We start from the raw sequence: 23,108 nt of genomic DNA on the forward strand, positions 1-23,108 counted from the left end.
TGAGATTTCCCTTCACTTAGTCTGTGTGCTCCCTGTTTGATCTGTGAGAGCCGTTCAAATGGCTCTATTTTGCCTCTTATTTTGTGCTCATAAGTTTGTTGTGCTTGTGTGGAGTTTCCCTGGGAGGCTGTGAATCCCAGGAGGATGAGAACTACAGCTTATTTACTGTTGTTTTTCTGATACCTTGCACAGGGACTTAATACATGTACTTGACCTTTCAGCAAATATTAAATGAACACCTTGCGTTCGTGTTCCAGACAGTGTTCCGGGTACCTGGGATAAATCCGTGCACAGAACAGACCAAGGTCCCTGTCCCCCGGTGGACTTTATAATTTTCTAGTGGAAATTAGAATCAAAGCCAAATGGAGTTTTGTGGGGTTTTGTTTTTGTTTGATTTTGCCTGTTTTTTGTGGTCAGTAAAGAAGTGCATATTAGTTTTCCAGTGTGTTACAATGTGGTCATTATAAGATGAGGGGTCAGCGATGTGGCCTCTGCTCCTTACATAAATGTGCCTGCTCGATCAGGGCCCTGGTAGTCAGGCCTTGGCTCTGAAGAAAAGCTGTGGGGCGGGGGCGGGGGGGTGGGGGGAGCGCGGTGCGGACCTTCAGGAGAGAAGCATAGAACCATGTCATTGGGTAAAATGTTGTGGGGTAAAAATGCATTCTGCTTTGAATTTGTTGATTTTTCTTTAAAATAGAAAGCATCCCTGAGGGCCTGCACTCATTCTTAATGAGTCATCAGAATACACATTTTTGGCATTCCTTCCTGTGAAAAGCAGCTCTCTTTGCCATAAACAGCCATATCCCAGCAATAATATTTTGGGAAACTAAATCTTGATGCGTGGGTCCCCTAAGTCAGTGTTTCTTGCAGTCCATTGTGCTTTAGGGGTTTAGTTAAAACCAAAGCAAAAACAAAGACAAAAACCCACCCTAACCCCAATAAAGAATAATTTTGAAAACAACTGACTTTGAATGGAAACTGTGGAGCCTTGATTTGGACTCTTCTGTCTGATGTCCCGTGTGTGGAAGGCTCTGCCACTATCCACAGGGGATGGCTTCTGACAGTCCCGTGGTTTTTCCACTTGGCTGTGGGTCTGGGCCTGAGGTGTTCATCTGCGGTTCTGCAGGCTGGCGCCGGGCCTTTGCAGGGAGCGCATAGCCCGACTGCCGCCACCCTTCCTGATAGGAGTTGTGGCCGTGACCGCGCCCCCTCCCTGCACACACACTTAGCCTTTAGGAGATCTAAACCCCTCGGTGTAGGAGAGGTCGGTGGTTCTGAACCAGGGGCCGTTTCGCCCACTGGGAGGTTATTCATCAGTGTGTGGAGACACTTCTGGTTGTCACAACTCGGAATGGGGTGCACCTGGCATCTAGTGGGTAGAGGCCAGAGAGATGAGGCTAAACGTACCATATGCACAGAGCAGCCCCCCTCGCCCCCCGACACACACACCCAGAATTATCTGGCCTCAAATGTCAGTAGAAAGAAACCCTGCTCCAGGGGAATGGAGACCATGGGCATTTACACCAAGAGCTAAAAAATTAGACCCCCGCGTGCTGCTTCTACCTACATGCCAATGCCACGTAGGAAGAGATGTGTTCTGAAGCCTTGCTGATGGCTCGTTTGTCTCATTTGTCAGATCGAGCGGCGCCTGGACACGGTTCGGTCAATATGCCACCACTCCCACAAGCGCCTGGCAGCATGCTTCCAGGGCCACGGCCCCGACGTGGAGAAGAGATACGTGAGTATCGGATGTGACATGGGGCCACGGCTGTTGGGTCTTTCTTGTGTCTCCGTGAGGCTCTTCACCCTTCGCTCGCTTGGTTTTTCCCAAGCAGCGTCAGCACATTTGCCTGCAGATTTGTACCTCGTACTGCCGTTTACTCTCCCGACACCTGCCAGACCAGAACATTTTTTTGTGCTTCAGACGTGGCTGTGCTGAAGGCACTGCTCACACTGCATTTTCCCCAGGTGCTTTTAAAGACTCGATAAGCCATTTGTCATTGATAAGAGAATAGAGATGTCTGTTAGGAATGCTTTGATGGCAAAAAGCTGAAAGCCTGTCTTAAATGGACTTAGAAAATGACGCAATTTATTGGTCTTCTAACTGAAAAGTCCAGAAGCTGGGATAGACTTGAGGAGAGGCCTGGGCTAGCAGGTCAGTGGTGTAAGCAAAATGTCACTCTTTTTCCTTCTGTCCCCTCTGCCTTCCTCAGTGTCTGCTTTGCCCCTAAATGGGCACCTCCCATGGCTGTGGGTTGGCTACCAGCAGCTTCCACCGGCTACTTGCTTCCTTGTGCATGTCCAGCAGAAGTAGAAAGCACGCTTTCCAGTGGGTTTCTTTAAGGGAGTGAGAGAACTTCTTTTTCCAAGTCCTTGGCAGGTAGAAATGGCCTTCCATTGCATTGGTCTGTATTGAGTCATATTCCCCATTCCTGAACATTCCACCCCATTCCACCCTGGCTACCTTGGGTAGGGGTGAGGTTGGGAGGAGGTGGGATGTGCTGGTTGGCTTAAGCTAGTCAGGGCCTGCCCTTGGAGCGTGGGCTGTGGAGCTGCCTCTGTAGCTCACAGGCTTTATTTAGACTGGGGTGGACCCGAATGAGAAGTCAGGACACTGGCCTAAGAGGGAGAGGGATGGCCTCGAGGAGAACCACCGAACATCTGCTCCAGGATACATTTGTCTGCAGCATCCGGGTCCTCTTGTGCCACCAGCAGAGCACAGCCACTTTCAGTCGCCAGGCAGCTCCATCCTTGGGTTTACAAGTTCCTAGCTTACGAGCACATGCTAGCCTTCGGAAGCCCATACGGCATTACGGTGGTAGCTGCAGTGGCATACAGGGAAGCTATGATTTGCCGTGGTGTGTTGTGGGACACCCGATGTCGCAAGAGGAAGAACTGGTATGCGGGTGACCTGTGTCACCCTTCTCTCAGATTTCCTACACACATCTGAGAAGGGCGTCCCAACGCCAGGATATTCCTCTCTCGTGCAATACTTGGTTTGCTGCAGTAACAGGTATCAGAGGGCGGACGTTTGCACACACCTACGACTCCAGGAATGCTTGCTGCACGTCCTGTCCGGCAGAACCGGACCCAAGCCACCGGTCCTGTCCCCACGGCTCCTTCTTGTTCTCTCGCTGTGGCTTCTGTTCTGCCTCCCCTTTCAACATTGTTTCCTAAGGCTCTGTCCTCCTCCTCGTTGCTCCCGTCACATTCCTTGGGCCACCTCTTCTGTCCTCGTGGCTTCTGACTGGTGTGTTGATGCCAGGGACGTCTCAAGCATTTCAACCAAGCAAAACACTTCCTTCCCTAGATGTCTGTTTTGGCACGCGTCACCAGTTCTTCATTGTGCGTGGACTCTTGAGTTCCACCCACCCTGTTGTGCAAGCTAGAAACTGTCGGCTTACCTTATGTTCCCTTTTATTGTATCCTCACCCTTCATGGCTGCTTGATTAGCAAGACCTGTGATTCTCTGTGACTGTCTTTGGAATTCCTCACCCCCGCCTCATCTCTGCCACCTTTGCCTTAAAGCAAAACCTGATCCCTTTCACAAAGGCGATGATCGCAAAACCTGGATGGTGCAGTCACCTCCTGAGCTTTGTTTCCTGCCTTTGATTTCCTTCTCGTCCAGCCTGGCTCCAGCCTGATCACCAGAATTGTTTTTCTGAAATACAGATAGATGCTGACATCCTCCTGCCGAAAAAGCATCGTAGCTTAGCGGTTCTCAACAGGGGCCAGGATTACACTCCTGGGGATACTTGGAAATACATAGAGACATTTTGTGTTGCCATAGGGACCGGGGGACACTACTGGCATGTAGAGGGTGGGGACCGAGATGCTGAACATTCTGCAGTGCCTAGGGGCATAGTTCCACACCGGAAGTGGCCCCTAACACCAGTGGTGCCTCTTTTGAGGGGTGCTGGCTGGCTCCCATTGCCAGGATTGAAAGTCTGAGCTCTTCATTAGCACGAGGAACCTTTCATAATCCCATCCTGTTTCCTTTCCCCTTATCCAGTCCCATTGTCTCCCACTTCCGCCTGCTATACGTCTCTGTCCTTCACATTGTTGTGTCCTGTCGTCCATTCCTTTGACTGCCTTTTAAGCAGGTGTTTATCAAACACCTACTGTGTACAAGTGCTGGAGATAATAAAATGAACAAGATGTGGCCTCCGCCTTAAAGGTGCTCACGGCCTGGCAGGGGGAGATACACACAGATGCATAATCCTAAAATGACATGCCGAACAAAGTGTGCACAGGGTATTACAGGAAGACTGAGAATAGGCATCACAGGAGGAGAGACGTAGTCAGGGGAGGCTTCCCAGAGGAGGTGGTAGCCCAGCCATAAACGAGGGCAGTGAGTGGCAAGTGACCGGCATATTCTAGGCAGCAGGATGCAAAGGTCATTTCTAAAACCTGATGCCTTGGGCTTCCTTTTCCAACCTCGAACAAAAAGTGCCAAAGACAGGCCTCTGAGGCTGTCTACACTGTGCATGTGGGAGAGAGTAGACACCATGGAAACGATAGAAGATGGGTGACCACGGCGGTCAATATTGTGGAAGAAATGACAGCAGTCTCTAGCACTCTAGAATACACAGGAGGAGCCTCCCAAAGGTCCCACGAGAGACCCCCCACGCATGTGAGGAGGCAAGAATCGTGTAGGATCTGGAGCGGCTGCCTTTTGGGCAGTGGGCATGCATTTCGTAAATTATGGCTTTAGATCTTTTTAAATGAATCCCTGGTGATTAAAAAAAAAAAAAGCTGTTCATGCCTAGGAAGTGCTTAGCCATGTTTGTGGAGGAGTATGTTGTTGGTGGATAGCATCGAAGAGCATGGGGTTAAATAAGCGGGATGTCCTTATTTATGTACATCAAGATGCAGGACTGTTGTGGCTTGGGGTCAGGGCATGGAAACCACAAGGCTGTTTATAGCCGGGAACTTGAATGATTTTGTCAAAGTAGACTCTGCCCTTTATGATTTTGGTTCCGAGCTCCAGAGTTGCACAAAGTGTATTTCTCCAGATTATTGCACTTATCCTAGATTTAATTTCCCTTATAAAGGCAGCATGACTAACATGTATGAATTATCCTCATTATGACAAGGCACATTGCCCGTTTTCTCCTATCTTCCTGATCTGCAAGTGCAGAAGCTGGCAATGTCCCCTTGTGGGGCAGGGGATGCCTGATATTTACTTACGTGAAAATAACTTGGGAGGATGAGAGGTGGGTAAATAGAATTGTTATTTATTTTTATTTTTTATTTTAAAGTTTATTTTTGAGATTGAGAGAGAGAGCGAGAGCATGAGTCGGGGAGGGGCAGAGAGAGAGGGAGACACAGAATCTGAAGCAGGCTCCAGGCTCCGAGCTATCAGCACAGAGCCCGACGCGGGGCTCAAACTCATGAACTGTGAGAACATGACCTGAGCTGAAGTCGGACACTTAAACGACAGAGCCACCCAGGTGCCCCAGTTGTTGTTTATTTTTATTTTTTTTTAATTTTTTTTAAATGTTTTATTTATTTTTGAGGCAGGGAGAGATAGAGCATGAACAGGGGAGGGTCAGAGAGAGGGAGACACAGAATCTGAAACAGGCTCCAGGCTCTGAGCTGTCAGCACAGAGCCCGACGCGGGGCTTGAACTCACGGACCGCGAGATCATGACCTGAGCCAAAATCGGCCGCTTAACCGACTGAGCCACCCAGGTGCCCCTGTTGTTTATTTTTAAATTTCAATATACTGTTTTAAGTAGGCTGCATATTTACATGATCAAAATCCAGAAGATACAGAAGAACATAAAGTGAGATCTCTCACCACCCTGTCCCCAGGCACCCTGCTGCCCTCTCCAGAGTGACCAGCATTAGTAGCTTTTTGTATAGCTTTCAAGAGATATTCTCTACAATACAAGCAAATACGGTGTAAGTGTATCACATGGAGCCCTTTAAAGCAGGAAAGGCAGGTGATGTGCTAGAGGTCAAGGCACAACAATGCCACAGCAAGGTGGACCCTGTGTCTTTGACATAACAGCCCATTCTACTGGGGAGGCAAAATCATGGGGAGCATTGCCACATTGGATGCATTTTGAAAAAATGTTTATTCATTTTTGAGAAGGGGAAGGGAGGTGCAGAGATGGAGGGGGAACAAAGGATCCAAAGCAGGCTCTGTGCGGAGAGCAGAGACCAATACAGGGATCGAACTCATGAACCGTAGGATCGTGACCTGAGCCAAAGTTGGACGCTTAACCGACTGAGCCACCAGGCACCCTGAATGCATGTTTTTGTTTGCACGTTATGTGCTATAACCAACCCACTTGTACTTGACAGGCCCTTTCTACCCTTATGAGATGAGCCATCAAGCAGTGGTGGAAAGAAACTGAACTGGGGCTCAGGCCCGTGGACACAAAGGTCTGGCTCTGCTGCCCCTCACTGGGGTGCCCAGCCAGCCCACCTGACCACCCTGGGCTTCAGGTCCCTTGACTGTACAATTAGAACATAAATCAGATGATCCTTATGGTCATTTCCAGCTGCAAAACAAATCTCTGATAGGAAAATCGCTTTGTGATTAAATACCTTAAAAAATTTTCAGGGGTGCCTGGGTTGAGCGTCCGACTTCGGCTCAGGTCATGATCTCACAGCCTGTGAGTTCGAGCCCCACATCGGGCTCTGTGCTGATGGCTCAGAGCCTGGATCCTGCTTCCGATTCTGTGTCTCCCTCTCTCTCTGCCCCTTCCCTGCTCATGCTCCATCTCTCTCTGTCTCAAAAATAAAAATAAAAACATTAAGAAAAAAATTTTCAGATATTTAGCCAGACGTTTTTAGATATTAACTAGAGCTGGGCCCTTATGATTACAGCTAGGTTAAGAGCCTGTTTAAGAATGAGTATTCTAGCAAAAGTTCTTGAAATTGAGCATTTTCTTGCATTTATGTGTTATGATAATCAGAGAGTAAGATCTGTGTCTTATGTTCCCAGGGCTTCAGACACAGTATGTACTTGATTAGTTAATAAGAACAGTTAACAGCTACCCCAACAATAATACTAGCAGCCAACACCTACTAAGTACGTAGCACATGCTAGGTACTTGACGTTGAAGATCTCCTTAGATGGGCAGACAGCCCTAGGACACCCTTGCTGTTATCATACCTCGGTATCATCCAGGTGTGAGGACGTGGACATAGAGGTTAAGTCACACAGCGCACATGTTTGAGACTGGATCCTGAACCCAGACAGTCTACCTCTTACCTGTGCAGTGTGCCTGGAGGACAAATCACCGAATGATGATCTGTGGCTGGTCATTGAGAACGGGTATCAGTAATAATGAAAACAACACATTGTCTTCTGCCTTCCAGAAAAAACTCCCTCTGACCGCTCTTGCTCAGAACATGCAAGAAGCATCGACTCAGCTGGAAGACTCCCTGCTGGGGTAAGAGTGGGCTGCTTTCAGAGAGCGAGCCCGCTAGCCTGCGCGTCAGCGGGAGCGGGTGGGCGGGTGCTGTGCGCGGCAGGCATCTGCGTGACAGAGGGGCCGTGAGCGTGACGGTGTGGCTCATGCTCCAGGAGGAGAATGGCGCAGTCTCCATGGGAAGAAGTGGGGTCTGGGCCCCCGGGATGGCAGGCAGTCTTCCCTTTAGCAGGAGCAACGCTGGCTTCCGATGATTGAAAGGGCCACTAGCGAAAGTCATTCTCTATTCCCCTGAGCCTTGGTATAAAGAACATGTCCCTTCCCTGAGCAGTCCCGTCCAGTCCTTAAGAGCCACCTCCTTTGAGGGTGGCCACCGTAATATCAATGGTGGTTGTCTCAAAATCTTGTGTTTTCTGAATTATTTGGATTTTTTTTTTGCAGTAGGATGTGTTCTATAAATAATTTTTAAAAATCTAATCATAAAGTTGTTTTTACTATAAGAGGGAAGGTTAACCCTTCCTTCCACCTGCTTCTACATGAGGCTGGGGGCCTTTGAGCCAATCTGCTGTCTCTGCTATACCGCTCACTGTGCTTCCCAGCTGCCCTGGGCTTTGGACTCCACAGCCCCCTTTCCAGGGGCCTGTTATACTCCATGCCCTACAACGCTACCTGTGTTCTTTTTTATTTTGCAGTTTATTTATTTATTTTGATGGGGGGAGGGGCAGAGAGAGAGAGTGAGGAAATCCCAAGCGTGTTCCACACTATCAGTGTAGAGCCCGACACAGGGCTCGAACTCAGGAACCGTGCAGTCATGACCTGAGCCAAAACCAAGAGTCAGATGCTTAACTGATTGAGCCACCCAGGCACCCCGTAACTTTGTCCTTTCCAGGATGATAGTTTCCCCCCACTCTTCACCCTTCTTCCATCCTGTCCATGCTCCCATATTTGGGAGTGATGGTCCTGGGAAGAGGGTGGCTGGTGTGTGCATGCTGGCACTCCTGGTCCTCCCGGCTGATGGAGGGAGTCCTTGCTCTGCACTAGCACTGCTCTACGTGTTTTCCATGTACTCACTCGTTCAGTCCTCAAGACAACCTACATTCTACCTCCCATTGAAGTAATTGACAAACAGAGAGGGTGAGTCAGTTGCACAAGACCCCACAGCTGGTGAATAGCAAAGCCCGTATTCAAACCCAGGCAGCGTGGTATCGGAGATCGTGTTCTTAATGACAGCACCATGGCCACCTCATGCCAGCGCCACACACGTTGGTCATTTTAAAAGGACCCCGTGGGGATCTCGAGGGGCAGGGCGAGAATAGGAGGAGAGAGGGAAGGACAGAGTCAGAGCAGCCGTTTCATTCGCACGCGTCCTCGGTGTGACGTCAACTGCGTGCTCCCAGGAAAACAAAAGCAGACGTGGTTTTCATGCAACATGTCCCTTGAGCTTAGCCCACCATCCCCAGTAGAAAACCAGCACTTGCATTAACTCCGGAGCAAACCCTGCGTCGGCTGGCCTCACTGACAGACATAAAACAGCACATAAGGAACTTTACATAAGGTTCTAAAGAATTCCAGGGTTATTTGGAGAACATTTGGTCTTCCCCTGAAGCTAATCCTAGACTCATCACCTCACTGTTCACACACATCCCACACACGTACTCACAAAGTGTATCTGAGAGTGCCTTTTTCATGTTAGAGCACAAACCCGTGGGCTTGCATTTTAGGCGATGCCCCAGACTTACCACATTTTTAAGGTTCTACCGTGTAGCACCCTAAGGTGTCCCCATCGTGTAGAGAGCTGGCCGAGTATGGTAATCGGGCACCTGGTTTAACGAGCGGATGCTTGTTGTGGGGGTATCTTGTGTTTTTAAAGGAAGATTCTGGAGACGTGTGGCAATGCTGAGAACCAGCTGGCTCTAGAACTTTCTCAGCACGAGGTCTTTGTTGAGGGAGAGATTGTGGATCCTCTCTGCAGCATCGCAGAGGTGAGTGCTTCTGCCAGGCCGCATAGAAGAGCCAAGACCGGTGTGGGCTGCGCGGTGAATGGTTCTCTTGGCTCTGCAAGTTTCACGACAGTCGGTGACTTTGACATATGCTTCCTTTTGGAAATGAGGGGAATCAGTTGAGGGTACAAAATCCTATGCCTCAGGGGGAAAAATGTAAATAAATACTGCCTTTTCAGATGTTAAGGTAAAAACCCCAAAGCTTATCGCATTCGGTCTGTGGTATGTTCTTCTTTCTAGTTGGAGATTCCCAACATCCAAAAACAGAGGAAGCAGCTCGCTAAATTGGTGTTAGACTGGGATTCGGTCAGAGCCAGGTAAGGTACGGACGAGAGGAAGACCACTCAGTGGACAGCATGCAGGTTTCCAGATTCACGCACTTGACCCACAGACCAAGTCGCACCCACTTACACCTGCCCCGAGGGCCCATTCTCCCAAGTGTGGCAGTGGGAATGATGTTAGAACATCCTGTTCTAGGATAGTGGAGTGTAGGAATAAGTAGATCTGTGATCCTAGCAGTTCCTGAGGGTCCTGCCACGTCCAAACCCTGTGTGGTTATGATACTTTCATGATCGAATGCTGCGCCCAAAGGGAGAAAACTCCCCGTAAAAGTAAGTAACCATCCCAGAGGGCTGCCGACTTGTGGCCTGCTGCCAGATGACTGTCTGTGGTGCTTCGTGGCAGGACTCCAGCCCGGCTCTGTCCTTGAGGGCATGAGGGGTATCCGTGACTTACGCGGCTTTCTCCGTGGATGAGAATAGGGAATATCTATGGAGGCAGCTGCCGCCTGCCCCGACCTTTCTCATGCTTTACCACAAGAGTTGGCAAACATTCCATAAAGGGCCGGATAGTAAATATTTTCAGCTTTGCAACCCAGATGGTCCCTTTTGCAACTTTTCAACTCTGCTATTGTAGTGTAAAAACAACCCTGGACCATAAGTAAATGAAAGCCTGACCGTGTTCCAATAAAACTTTATTTAAATAAATAAAAAAAAAAGGTGGCTTTGTTGATCGACCCCTGTTTTGTTAGCTCTCACTTTTTCTTCTTTTAATTTTTTTAAATTACTGCAGTGTAACTGACACATGATGTATTAATTTTAGGTGCACAACTTTGATTCGACAATTCTGTACGTTACTCAGTGCTCATCACGATAAGTGCGGTCACCATCTGTCACCATGCAGTGTCCTTACAATATTATTGACTATATTCCCTTTGCTGTACTTTTCATCTCTGTGACTTGTTTATTTGGTAACTTAATTCTCACTGCAGTCCTGTGAAGCAGAGATGACCATTTCTCTCTGGCAAATGGATGGAGATATAACTGTCATTTACTAAGCTTCTACCTGTCAGATGCTTTTTTTTTAGACAGATTTAGAACATCTGTAGCAATGCAACATGCAGCATTTCCTCGTTCCTGAGATGCCGGTGACTATCCGTGCAGCACTGACTAGATATCTCCTTGGGGGAGGGGTGAAGAAACACCACTCCATTAAATGTACGGGTCACTCGTTAAGACATGTCGTGATGTAGGACATACTGAGATGATAGAGGTTGCGTCTAAGAATTAACACATGGTAAAAATAATTGCCACCACTTACCGGACACTTGCTGCGTGCCAGGTATGGAGCGACAGACATGACATACCACCTCCTCTGATTCCTCCACCAGTTCCTGTTCATTCGCTCATTCATGTTTTCGACAGATCTCAATCGGGTGCGTCCTGTGTGACCGACTCCGTGCCGGGGACTAAATTCAGAGGCCCCCTCAGTGAGGACTGGAGAGGGAACAGGGGTTCTGTTCTCTCGGGAAGAGACTCCTTTTCTAGATTAGAGAGGAACCTGCACAGATTCTCCACATGGCTTGCTTCACGCTTTGTCATGTGTACATCTGTAAGGAGAATCCCCGAGCCAGGACCAGGAGTGGGGCCACCCTGAGGTAGACTTTTGCTCAGGATAAGGAAGAATGTTCCAATGGTTCGTTAAACAAGGCCGTGAATGCTCCCTCCCCGGAGCTGGCTGAGCGACATTACAGGTGCTTGTGCCCCAGGAATTTTACGTCTACAATACAGGCATCCCGGAGGGGATTTCAACACTGATTCTTGATCTGCGTTCAGGATCTTGTTCACTTTTAACCAATCAAAGCAGGTATCAGAGAAACACACAGTTGAATATTTCACCTTTACTTCTTCCTGTGGCTTTTCCCTGGGGGAAAATGATAGTACCTAATGACTAATTACTACCTAATTGCTAAGGAGGAATCCCTAATGGGGCAGATATCATATGCACACACGTGCACATGCATGTCGATTTGTTCTCGATTCCTTATGACGGTTCTGCAAAGTGTTTGTTATCTTAGCTTTACAGATGAGATTACTGAGGCACAGAGAGGTTAAGTCATTGCCCAAGGTCACACAGCTATTGTGGGAGAGCCAGTCTTCAAACCTGAGCTTGTCAGCCTCCCAGGTCCGTGCTCTGGCCACTCCATGGCATCCCCAGTCTTGCTTAGGCAGACTTGCCGAAGGCCGGCTTTGGAGAAGAGCCTCATCAGGAACTGGGAAGAAGGTAGAGCCTACTGTTTTGGGGGCAGTGCAGCAGCTGGGAAGCTTGAGCAGTTGCTCGCATGGGTTTTCATGCTGCATCTCTGTAATATCCATGTTTACATTTACATTGCTTCCACAATAGCAGACGTAATTCATATTCGAACAGAAGGTCAAAGCACACCTGAAAACCAAATAGAAATTGTTTTAGATTATTACCCCTCCCCACCCATGCACTCCCCTACTCTTGCTGTGGTATAATTCTTTCCTTTTTTTTCTCAGTCCTTTTGACTTGATGTAAATTTTCCACATTATGCTTTAGACTTTCTGTAAACTTCATCTTTAGAATATTAATTCTTAACAGATGTTTTTAGTTCTACATGTGTTTTCCTAGCTATGGATTGTTAGCTGCATGACCAAAGCTCGGTCTTTACTTGCTGGAGGTAATCACAGAGGAGGATGGCAGCAGGAAGCGTCCCAGGGGTCCAGGAGCAGGACCGACTCCCAGGGGCACAGGAACATTCCAGATCAAAGCAGGAAGCACAGGAGTGTTTCACGGCAAAGGTGCCATGATCAGACACTACAGGAAAGGGGGTCCATGGCATGGTTTCCAGCAGTGGGGCGTGTATGAGACAGGATTATACTCAGAGCAGACAGCTACTCCCAGCACTGCAAGAGTCCCATCACAGTGGGGAAGTAATGTCTCTTTTTGCTTGCTTCCATTCCTAGAGGATAAACTCAAGAGGAGCTGGCATCCTAGGTACTCATACTGATCCCAGGTAGAATCGGCTTTGGGGAAAGAGTCTTTCCCTCAGGGCCTTGATTCCGCAAGGTTGAGTATGTGCAGCCAGCTCTCAGATGCTGATCGCCCCCATGTTTTACAGGTGGAACCAAGCTCACAAATCTTCAGGAACCAACTTCCAGGGGCTTCCATCAAAAATAGATACCCTAAAGGAAGAGATGGATGAAGCTGGAAATAAAGTAGAGCAGTGCAAGGTACAAGACTTCCCTTATACATACGCACTTGCATCAGTCTGCTTTTTACAAATGATGGATGAAAGGCCAAACATTGCAGATTATTTAGTGTTTGGCACAAATACTCTGAGTGATATGAAAAATGCGTTCTAGTTTCTTCTGCCTTCTTTCTTTATTTTCCAAGACTGTATTACTTTATACTAAGAATAGCATAGCCTTTAAAAAAAATTTAAGTAGGGGGCGCCTGGGTGGTTCAGTCATTAAGGGTCCGACTTCGGCTCAGGTCATGATCTCGCGGTGCATGGGTTCAAGCCCCACGTTGGGCACTGTGCTAATAGCTCAGAGCCTGGAGCCTGCTTCCGATTCTGTGTCTCTCTCTTTCTCTGCCCCATGCCCTGCTTACTCTCTGTCTCTCTCTCTCTCTCTCTCTCTCGCTCGCTCGCTCAAAAATAAACATTTAAAAAAATTTTTTTTTAATTTTTTAAATGACAGAAATGTCTGAGCTTATTTAAAATAAAGAATAGAGGGGCGCCTGGGTGGCGCAGTCGGTTAAGCGTCCGACTTCAGCCAGGTCACGATCTCGCGGTCCGGGAGTTCGAGCCCCGCGTCGGGCTCTGGGCTGATGGCTCAGAGCCTGGAGCCTGTTTCCGATTCTGTGTCTCCCTCTCTCTCTGCCCCTCCCCCGTTCATGCTCTGTCTCTCTCTGTCCCAAAAATAAATAAACGTTGAAAAAAAAAAATTAAAAAAAATAAAATAAAATAAAGAATAGATGGGGAAAAAAAGAAAACCATAGCAAACCATATAAAGTTACAACTGTTACAACAACGTACATAGGGGTGCCTGGCTGGTTCAGTTGGTGGAGTATGCAACTCTTGATCTCAGGGTTGTGAGTTCAAGCCCCATGTTGGGTGTAGAGATTACTTAAACAAATCTTTAACAAAAATGCACAATAGGCACAAAAATAGATCTGTGGAATAGCATAGTTTTTCTAGAATCAATGCTATTACTTTATTTAAAAAATTTTTTTTGTTTATTTTTGAGAGAGAGAGAGACAGAATGCAGAGGGCAGAGAGAGAGGAAGACACAGAATCCGAATCAGGCTCTAGGCTCTGAGCTGTCAGTACAGAGCCTGACATGGGGCTGGCACTTGTGAACTTCAAGATCGTGACCTGAGCCAAAGTCGGACGGACGCTCAACTGACTGAGCCATCCAGGCACCCCTCAATGCTATTACTTTAAACAGTGGAATATACAGTAAAGAGGTCATCATATATCCGTAGAGAAGGGAAGAATTATTTTTTAAATGTTGCTGAGACAATTGGTTTGTAATTTGGGAGAAATACTATTTTTTATGTCATTAAATAAATTACAGATTAGATGGTTAAGTGATCTCATTCTCTGTACATCTATCTGTGAAGATAGATCTTTATTCTAAATGTTATTTGAGGTGTTAAAGAAACAGGTCTTTGGTGAGTCTTAGGGTCATTGACCTAAGCTTTTCTTCCTCTTACTATTCAGCATTTTTCCAAAAATGGTCTCTATTCTATTAGATAGTGTTGGGACTGTTATATTTTAGTTTGTATAAGTCACGCTATAATTCATTCTTCAAGATAATGAATTTTAGGATCAATTAACTGCAGTAAAATGAGTTGTTTAAAACTGAACTCACAAAGTCATGCCATAGCCTTTGCATTTGAAAAGATGACCTTCAGATAAATGCTTCTGATAAAATGGTCTCATAGTGGCTTATTCCTGTGCAGAAGAGTTACAGAGGTCTTGGGAGTCTGGACTGGTGCATTATGGGCTGATGTGTCTTCTCTCGACTTCCACCCCAGAGCTTCTCAATTCAGATGGTGAAAACTTGTGAAAATATCTTCTGTCTCTGTATGCTAACTCTGGGTAATTTCCCAACATCTAAGTTCTGTTTCACTGATTTTCTCCTTAGCTAAGTCTCATCTGCTGTATAATTAATCAACATTGAGTTTGGAATTTCATTTACTGCATTTTTCCATTCAAATTTCTTCAGGTCAGCCTTTTTTGATACTATGATATTGTTCTCTAGTGCCTGTTTTTTTTTTTTTTTTTTTTAATGTCTTTAACCATTTTATGTATACTTACTGTAAGAATTTTGGTAATTCTGTTTCCTCAGTGAGAGTGGTGGGAGTTTACTTCATGGTGGATTGTTTCTTCCTGTGTTTTGCAATTTTGTATTGTGAGTTCATTTTAAGAGAGACTTTATCTGTGGGACTCTTAAGGATTGGGAGTGACTTTCCCTACAGAGTATTACCAGTTCAAGGCCATTTTTAACTAACTTTAACTTTCTCAGTTTGAGGATTCCTGAACCACACGTATTATAAACATAGACTTCAGACCTTCATGGAATCAGGCTGTATTTGTAAAATCCAGGAAAATATTTTTACTTTCCCAATGCAAAACACATATACTCTATTCTTTCCATATGCTACTGAGCGAATATTTTCTGATCCACCCTTCCGCTGAGGATATAGTTTCTCAGGGATCTTTGTGTGTGATGTGAGCATACTTGTCAGTTACAGTTCCTCACCTTGCCGGACCCAAGGCTTCATTTTCTGTCCTCTGACTCCACGTGACTGCCAGACTCCAACACCTTGGCCATCAAGAGTGGCATAGACCCACCCAGGTCATCCCCAGCTTCCACTTGTCAGGCCTTTTCCTTTAAAAAAAAAATTTAATGCTTCAAGTTTTTATTTAAATTCTAGTTAGTTGGGGCGCCTGGGTGGCGCAGTCGGTTAAGCGTCCGACTTCAGCCAGGTCACGATCTCGCAGTCCGTGAGTTCGAGCCCCGCGTCGGGCTCTGGGCTGATGGCTCAGAGCCTGGAGCCTGTTTCCGATTCTGTGTCTCCCTCTCTCTCTCTGCCCCTCCCCCGTTCATGCTCTGTCTCTCTCTGTCCCAAAAATAAATAAACGTTAAAAAATAATAATAAATAAAAATAAATAAATAAATAAATTCTAGTTAGTTAACATACAGTGTAATATTGGTTTCAGGAGTAGAATTTAGTGGTTCATCACTTACATACAACACCCAGTGCTCATGCCAACAAGTACCCTCCATAATGCCCATCACTCATTTAGTCTAACCCCTGCCCACCTCCCACCAGCAACGCTCAGTTTTTTCTCTGTCGTTAAGAGTCTCTGGGGCCCCTGGTTGGCTCAGTTGGCAGAGCATGTGACCCTTGATCTTGGCGTCGTGAGTTCAAGCCCCATGTTGGGTGTGGAGCTTACTTTAAAAAAAGTCGCTTTTATCGTTTACCTCCCTCTCTTTTTCTTTCTCCTATGTTCATCTGTTTTGTTTCTTAAATTCCACTTATGAGTGAAAGGCCTTCTCTCTTCCTTTGTTTTCTTTCTCCTCTGCCCTGCCCTCTTTCTCTTTTCTTTCTCTCCCTTTCTTTTTTGGAGATGTGTGGCGGGTCTCCATGAATTTACTCCATTGCTTTCCCAGTTATTCTAAACGAATGTTTGTTGCTCCCAACTAGCATTTCTAAGTTTTTTCATAAATGAGAAGGGCCTTCATGTTAATTTGTGCACCTTGATGCTAAAAACAGAAGGCAGTACATTTTATAAATATATACATATTTAATTCAAATACAATCTAATTCAAATATAATATAGGAAACATATATATATGCATATATATATATATACACAATTGCCTAATCTATCACTTTTAAGCAAATTATTTAATTTTTATAAGCAATTCATCTACATTAGTTCAAGTATCAAAAGCATAAAGCAATATACAGTAAGTCTTTCTTCCACCCTTGTCCTGCTTCTACTGAATTTCCTCTGCTCCTAAAAGGTAACCTCGATTGCCAATTTCTTGTTTTTTCTTCCGGAGATATTTTTATGCTAATGTGGCAGCAAAAATATAACATTTTTTTTCTCTCCTATTTTTACACAGGTGGTAACATAGCATAACTAATGCTCTATACTTGTTTTTTTTTTAATGTTTATTTATTTTGAGAGAGAGAGTGGGGCAGGGGCAGAGGGAGACAGAGAGAGAGAGAGAATCCCAAGCAGGCTCTGCACTGTCAGCACAGAGCCCAATGCAGGGTTCAATCTCATGAACCATGAGATCAGGACCTGAGCTAAAATCAAGAGTCTGGATGCTAAACCGACTGAACGACCCAGGCACCCCTATACTTCACTTCTTTTTTTTCTTTTTCTTTTCTTTTTTTTTTTTTTTTTTATGCTTATTTATTTATTTTGAGAGAGAGAACCAGCCAGCATGGGGAGAGGCAGAGAGAGAGGACAGAGAGAAAGGATCCCAACCAGGCTCCAAACTGTCAGCGCAGAGCCCGACGTGGGGCTCAATTTCACCAACTGTGAGATCATGACCTGAGCTGGAATTAAGAGTTGGACACTTAACAGATTGAGCCACCCAGGTGGCTGTATATACTTCACTTCTTAATAAGGAGTATTAACCGTGTATCTTGGAGATCTTCCCACATCATTCCCCTAATAAGCTTCCTTTTTTGTTGTTGCTGTTGTCCCAATGTATGGTTATACCAGGCAATTGATGGACGTTTAATCTGTGGCTCTTTCCATGACGTTTTGCTCTAAGAGCTCATGGATATTAATTCTCAGATGTCATTTTCTTCAGTGACCTCTCTTCTCTTCCACTCACCAGGACCAGCTTGCAGCGGACATGTACAACTTTATGGCCAAAGAAGGGGAGTATGGCAAATTCTTCATTACGGTAAGCACCTGGCCTTGACAAAGTATGAAAACATCGTAAAAATGGAGTCATTTTAGTTTTTTTGTTTTGTTTTGTTTTGCAAAAGATTTCATTTTTGGTTTTGCTCAGCCATTGTGTGTGTGTCCATCCGATGCTAACGTTGCTTTTGTTTTTGAATGTGGGTCTGTTCTCAGTTATTAGAAGCCCAAGCAGATTACCATAGAAAAGCATTAGCAGTCTTAGAAAAGGCCCTTCCCGAAATGCGAGCCCATCAAGGTAATGTAACCTGCGTGCTGGCTGATGCCTCCTTTTTGCCTCTGCCACTTGCGCTCTGTTCTTCTTCACCCTGACTCCTTTGCATGCATTTCCTTTGGATAACGCCTTTGTCCTCGGAGAATACTGTTTCCCAGCATAATCTCATCTTTCCTCGCCGCGTTCTCTAATTTCTTCCAAACCCAAATTAACATACTAATGGGACATGTGCAATTCTGACATGTTCAGTTGCTGGACCCTTTGGGGGAGTACCTGTATGTGTTTTCATGTCTTCTCCTTTTCTGGGTCAGTTATTTGTTCCCTTGGGTTTAACTCTGACCCTGCGACTCCAAGAGCATACATTCTGGGGAAAATACTGGACTTTGCGAAAGGGATTTTTAGAAGCCAGTACTTGATAGCCCTTCATCAGGCACTCAGTTGGTGGGAATGAGCCATGAGGCCATAGACAACTTCCTTCCCCCTCTGCCTTGCCTGCATACAAGGCTCTTGTTCTCAGCACTCACATTCTGCCCTCCATACTCAGGCTTTCAGCAGACTTTACCCACAAGTCATGAGTGGACTGAACTTCCTTCTGATGTTTAGTTTTAGCCCAACATTAGAGCTTTTGATTCTCATTTTTTCATTTGCCATCAGAGCATCTGCCAGCAGAGATCCGAAAACCTGGTTGAGGCAGAAGTTAGTCTGTCTTCTTTGGACCTATTGTACTGTTTGGTTGTGTAGACCCCGCATTTGGAGCCTAGGTTCCCCCTGCAGAACCTTTGGTCTCAAGCCAGGTGCTGAGCGCAGTGACTCTGTGATCGCGAAAGAGAGCGAGCGTGTGTGGGTGTGCACGCACACCGGCACCCTCAACGACGCCACTTCTCTACATTTGAGGAGGCCCCGATCTGCATAGGCCGATCTCCACCCAGCTTGAGTGCACGCGTCTGATGAGCTCTTCCTAGGGCAAGCTGCTCTTGCTCTCCTACGTGATCCGGTTCCCTCGTCTGTGGATGATGAGGTCAAGTCCCCGTGCAAGGGAATGAAGCTGCTGGCGTACATCCAGCCTTGCAAGGGGCAGGCTCTTGCCGGGCAAGTCCTGAGCTCCAGGAGTGTGTATTTATGGGATACCTACCGTGTGCCTGGCCCCATGTAGGACAAGATGGTAACCGTCATCATCTTAGCCTTTGAATGAATTAAAATCTGGTTTGGAGCTGACGAACAAGCACAGCAAAAGGGAAGATTGGGTTTTGTGAGCAGGACTTAAAAAAAAAAAACAACCCAAAACAACCTCTTTTTTTCCCAAGGCTGTTTTCCCTAGAGAAGTAGGTCAGCCAGTGACAGGGAACAGGAAAGTTCATTGTTAGGGCTGTGCTCTTCCCCCTCCTGCCCTCCTTGTCCCCAGAGCCCCTTCCTGGTGACAGTTCCCATCTCACCAGCGTCTTCGGCCTCACGGCCTCCTCAGTGCTGGTGCCCTCGGAGGGCCTGCTGTGCCCCGAAACTCCACACATTCTTCCCCTCATGCCAGCTGTCCCTTCGTCCTCCGGCTCTCCCGAGTGCCGCCTTTCTCCAAACCGTCTGGGCTTGGACTTGGAGCCACCGGCTGCCGGGGTCTGCCCTTTCTGCCTTCTGCTAGGCCTTCTCCTCCTCTCATGCCGTCCCCCCGGGCCTCTGTCACTTCACGTGTCAACTGTGGAATCAGATATCACTTCTGAGACTCAAGGTCCCTGGACCTTTCTCAGCTGGTCTTCCTTGGTCTGTTTCATTCATCTAAGCCCCCCTCCTTTGAGAAGCCTTCTCTGAAGCCAACAGCACACACCTTGTCTCCTGAGTCACTCTAGCATCTGTGGTCTATGCCAGAAGTCGCAAACAGCCACATCTCATTAAAAAAAAAATGTTGCCATCATTGAAACACCAGACGCCTTCAGGTAGCAATCTGGTTTCTGGCTTCTCCTGGAAGTTGTGGGAGTCTGGCAACCCTGGATCTGTTTTCTTACATGGCAGCGTGGGTCGGGCGCCAGGCGCAGGGCTGGTATGTCCCTGGCCCCTGTGGACAACTGCATTTGTGACCCTCATCTATACCATTTTTTGGCCGTGACTTAGCAAACATGCGTTGTCTTGTGAATGAATGTTGTACGTTTACGTGTGTGTCTTATATTTATTTGGGGGGGGGGGTGTTGTGAACTGTGGGTGCCGCTGTGGCAGCCAGCACTTGACTGGTCTGTTGTGTGAGAGGCCGGCATCCTCAGGGCAGTTTGGCTCAGGAGTCGTCTAGGTCACTGGTTCTCACGTCCACCCTCTGCCAACATTACACCGCGGTGGGGGGCAGGGCACACCATAGAGTGTTTAGTAGAAAGTTCCAGCAGGTGTTTGGAGAACACCCAGCCCTTGCCGCCACGGAGTCAGGCATGTGGGGTGGCCGTGATGGCAGGTGCCATTTGCAGAACTCCCCTGGGGCACTCTGATGTATCTCCCAGGGGAGGGGTCATGTGGCCGTTTTCTGCCTGATTGAGAATCCTCGTTTTAGATGAAAGGGACAATGTATGCGGGGGAAGGTCTGGCCTCTGAGAGGGCTGTCACGGAGAAGGGCCAGGCCCCTGGATGCTCTTGCTGCTAGGAATTACGCTGACCATGGCTGGGGCTGGGGCCGGGGCCAGGGCCAGAGATGAGGAGGGCGCCTGCCTCTCTTGCCCTCACCTCTCTTCAACCGGGACCCCACTCGCTCTTCCCATCGATTCTAGCCTTGCACAAGCTCTCAGGCCCAGGGACCTGGGGATTCCATTCTTCTTCCTCCCACTATGTGCAGATCACACGATGGGGCCTGTCCCTGCTCTTTTGTGTAGTGGAGTCTAAGAGGACACACCAGGGTGATCGTGCCTGCTTTGAACTCGTGGTTCGAACAGCAGAGCGGCTGAAGGATAATTGTCCATTGGTGGTGCGGAGGAGGACGGGAACCTTTCCCGTCACCGGAAGGAACTAAGTGTTCCTCAGCTGAGCATTTTTCTTGGGCCGGTTTCCCCTCTTCTGCGTCCGTGTGCTTCTTGGGCAGCGGTAGATATGCACAGGACCCGCAGGCGGGCCAGACCCAACCGAGTGCTTCTCATCCCAATGGGACACATCCATTCGCTAAACTCTTGTTTCTGTTTTGCTGCTTTATTGTATGTATTTCTGCTAAGCTGCCTCAAATCTCTTATGGAGTGGAGCAGAGTATGTGACCCCAAAATAATATAAATATAAATGATCGCTTTACTGCTGGCACAGGCTTCAGCCTCAGCTGCTTTGGGGCTGCGGATCCCGCGTTGTTCCCTACGCAGAATGTTTGGGACCTGTCTGGGGCTCCGGCATTCAGAAGCACTGCATGTCACGGAGACGTTGCATTTGCTAAGAGTTCCCATCGGCCATCTTCTGGTCTTGTGTGATGATGCTTGGCTTGTGTTTAAAATCTTAAGAAGTTATTTCCTCTTGCACTGAGGGAGTCCCCTAGATGGAAGGCCAGTGCTGCTTTGCATGGCTGGAATCAGTTTCCTTCCAGTGAAATCAGGGTGCCTAGACGCATCCTCGGTGTAGGGCCAGGCAGCCCACCAGTCCCATGCAGGAGCACCCTCGTGACTTCAGCTGGGCCGCTCTCACGGGGTGCCACAGAGGGTGTTCAGGGCTTCTGCTCTGCAAGTAACCTCCCAGCCCCATGCCTATTTTTGCTCTAGTAAATGGTAAACAGCAAAAGCAAACAGAACAGATGTTTCCCCTTTTCCCAAAGCCTCAACCACCAGTCCGCTTAAAAAAAAAGATCCCCTTTGGTAATTTGGGGAAGGAAAAAGACTCCCCATTGATGCCGTGAGGTTGTTGGGTGTCTCACTGGATGCTTTGCTGCTCTAGATAAGTGGGCGGAAAAGCCAGCCTTTGGGACTCCTTTGCAAGAGCACCTGAAGCGGAGCGGGCGTGAGATCGCATTGCCCATCGAGGCCTGTGTCATGCTGCTTCTGGAGACAGGCATGAAGGAGGAGGTAAGGGCGCCGAGCGGGCCTGCTTGCCGCCGTCTGTACTGTGTAGACCCGTTGGTGGTTTTCCCACATTTTGAGACCCTGCACATTAGACACTGTGAATAAAACCAAATTCATAGGAAAGCAATACTTACCCTTCCCGCCTGCAGTACCCTCTGACTTTCTTTTGTCCCCTTGATTGTTTCACGTTAGACTCTGGCTGTGATTTGTGGCATTGACTTTCATGATGCATTACATGGACCAGAGCTTCCGTGAACTTTGTTCGTAGCGAGAATCTTACCCTCGTGTGGTACTGTGCAGTTTTGGTGGAGGTTTATTTCATGGGTATGGTAGAAAAACCCAGGAGCCGAGCAGGTCTTGTTACTTACTCCCTGTGTAGATAAGGAATTCGGCACACATCCCCATGGGGGGATGAAAATCAAATGCCGAGTCTTTTTTTTTTTTTTCCTTTTAAGAACCGTATTGAGGAGCGCCTGGGTGGCTCAGTCGGTTAAGCATCCGACTTCGGCTCAGGTCATGATCTCGCGGTCCGTGAGTTCGAGCCCCACATCAGGCTCTGTGCTGACAGCTCAGAGGCTGGAGCCTGTTTCAGATTCTGTGTCTCCCTCTCTCTCTGACCCTCCCCTGTTCATGCTGTCTCTCCCTGTCTCAAAAATAAATAAATGTTAAAAAAAAAAAATTAAAAAAAAAAAGAACTGTACTGAAGTATAATGTAGATAGAAAAATGTATGTATCATAAGTGATGCATTGATAAATGTTAACAAACTGAGCCTACCTGTGTGATCAGCATCCAGATCAAGGAACACTCTAGAAGCCCTCTTGTGTTTGCTTCTAGGCACTGCCCCATCCCCCACTGACATGACCCCAACTTCTAGTAGCCGAGATCAGAGCTTCTCAGCCGGGGCTAAATTTTTTCCCCTTTTGGGAGCGATTTGGCGAAGTCTGGACACATTTTTGATTGTCACGATCTTGGAGGGGGGTTGCTCCTGGCCTCTAGTGGGCAGAGACCAGGGCTGCTGCTAATAAGCAGCCTGCAACGCACAGGACAGGACCATGATGAGGAATTACCGCTCCTGAAATGTCAGTACTGCTGAGACTGAGGAACCCTGCCTAGATTTGTTTTGCTTAAAACCCGAATCTCATAACTCCTGGACCAGTGTCTTCACAGTCCTGCCTTTCTTGGGCGACCTTCACGTGTTTTTCTCCAAGTAACTTTTAGAGCAGTGAAAGTGACTAAGGGGCCTAG

The 23,108-nt window shown here is 47.3% G+C and overlaps 1 protein-coding gene across 2 annotated transcripts in view; it reads left to right on the top strand.

Annotated features, from left to right (window-relative positions):
- ARHGAP17 (Rho GTPase activating protein 17) overlaps positions 1-23,108 on the top strand; it is an 89,961-nt gene that overhangs the window by 37,275 nt on the left and 29,578 nt on the right. For both annotated transcript variants that reach the window (XM_045047861.1, XM_045047860.1), the window contains exons 3-10: positions 1,637-1,738; positions 7,335-7,408; positions 9,258-9,369; positions 9,628-9,704; positions 12,809-12,920; positions 17,565-17,633; positions 17,807-17,888; positions 21,738-21,865. In XM_045047861.1, the coding sequence (XP_044903796.1) occupies positions 1,637-1,738; positions 7,335-7,408; positions 9,258-9,369; positions 9,628-9,704; positions 12,809-12,920; positions 17,565-17,633; positions 17,807-17,888; positions 21,738-21,865 (756 nt within the window). The remainder of the gene's footprint in view (positions 1-1,636; positions 1,739-7,334; positions 7,409-9,257; positions 9,370-9,627; positions 9,705-12,808; positions 12,921-17,564; positions 17,634-17,806; positions 17,889-21,737; positions 21,866-23,108) is intronic.

This window comes from Felis catus, chromosome E3 (genome assembly GCF_018350175.1).
Source record: "Felis catus isolate Fca126 chromosome E3, F.catus_Fca126_mat1.0, whole genome shotgun sequence".
NCBI lineage: Eukaryota > Metazoa > Chordata > Mammalia > Carnivora > Felidae > Felis > Felis catus.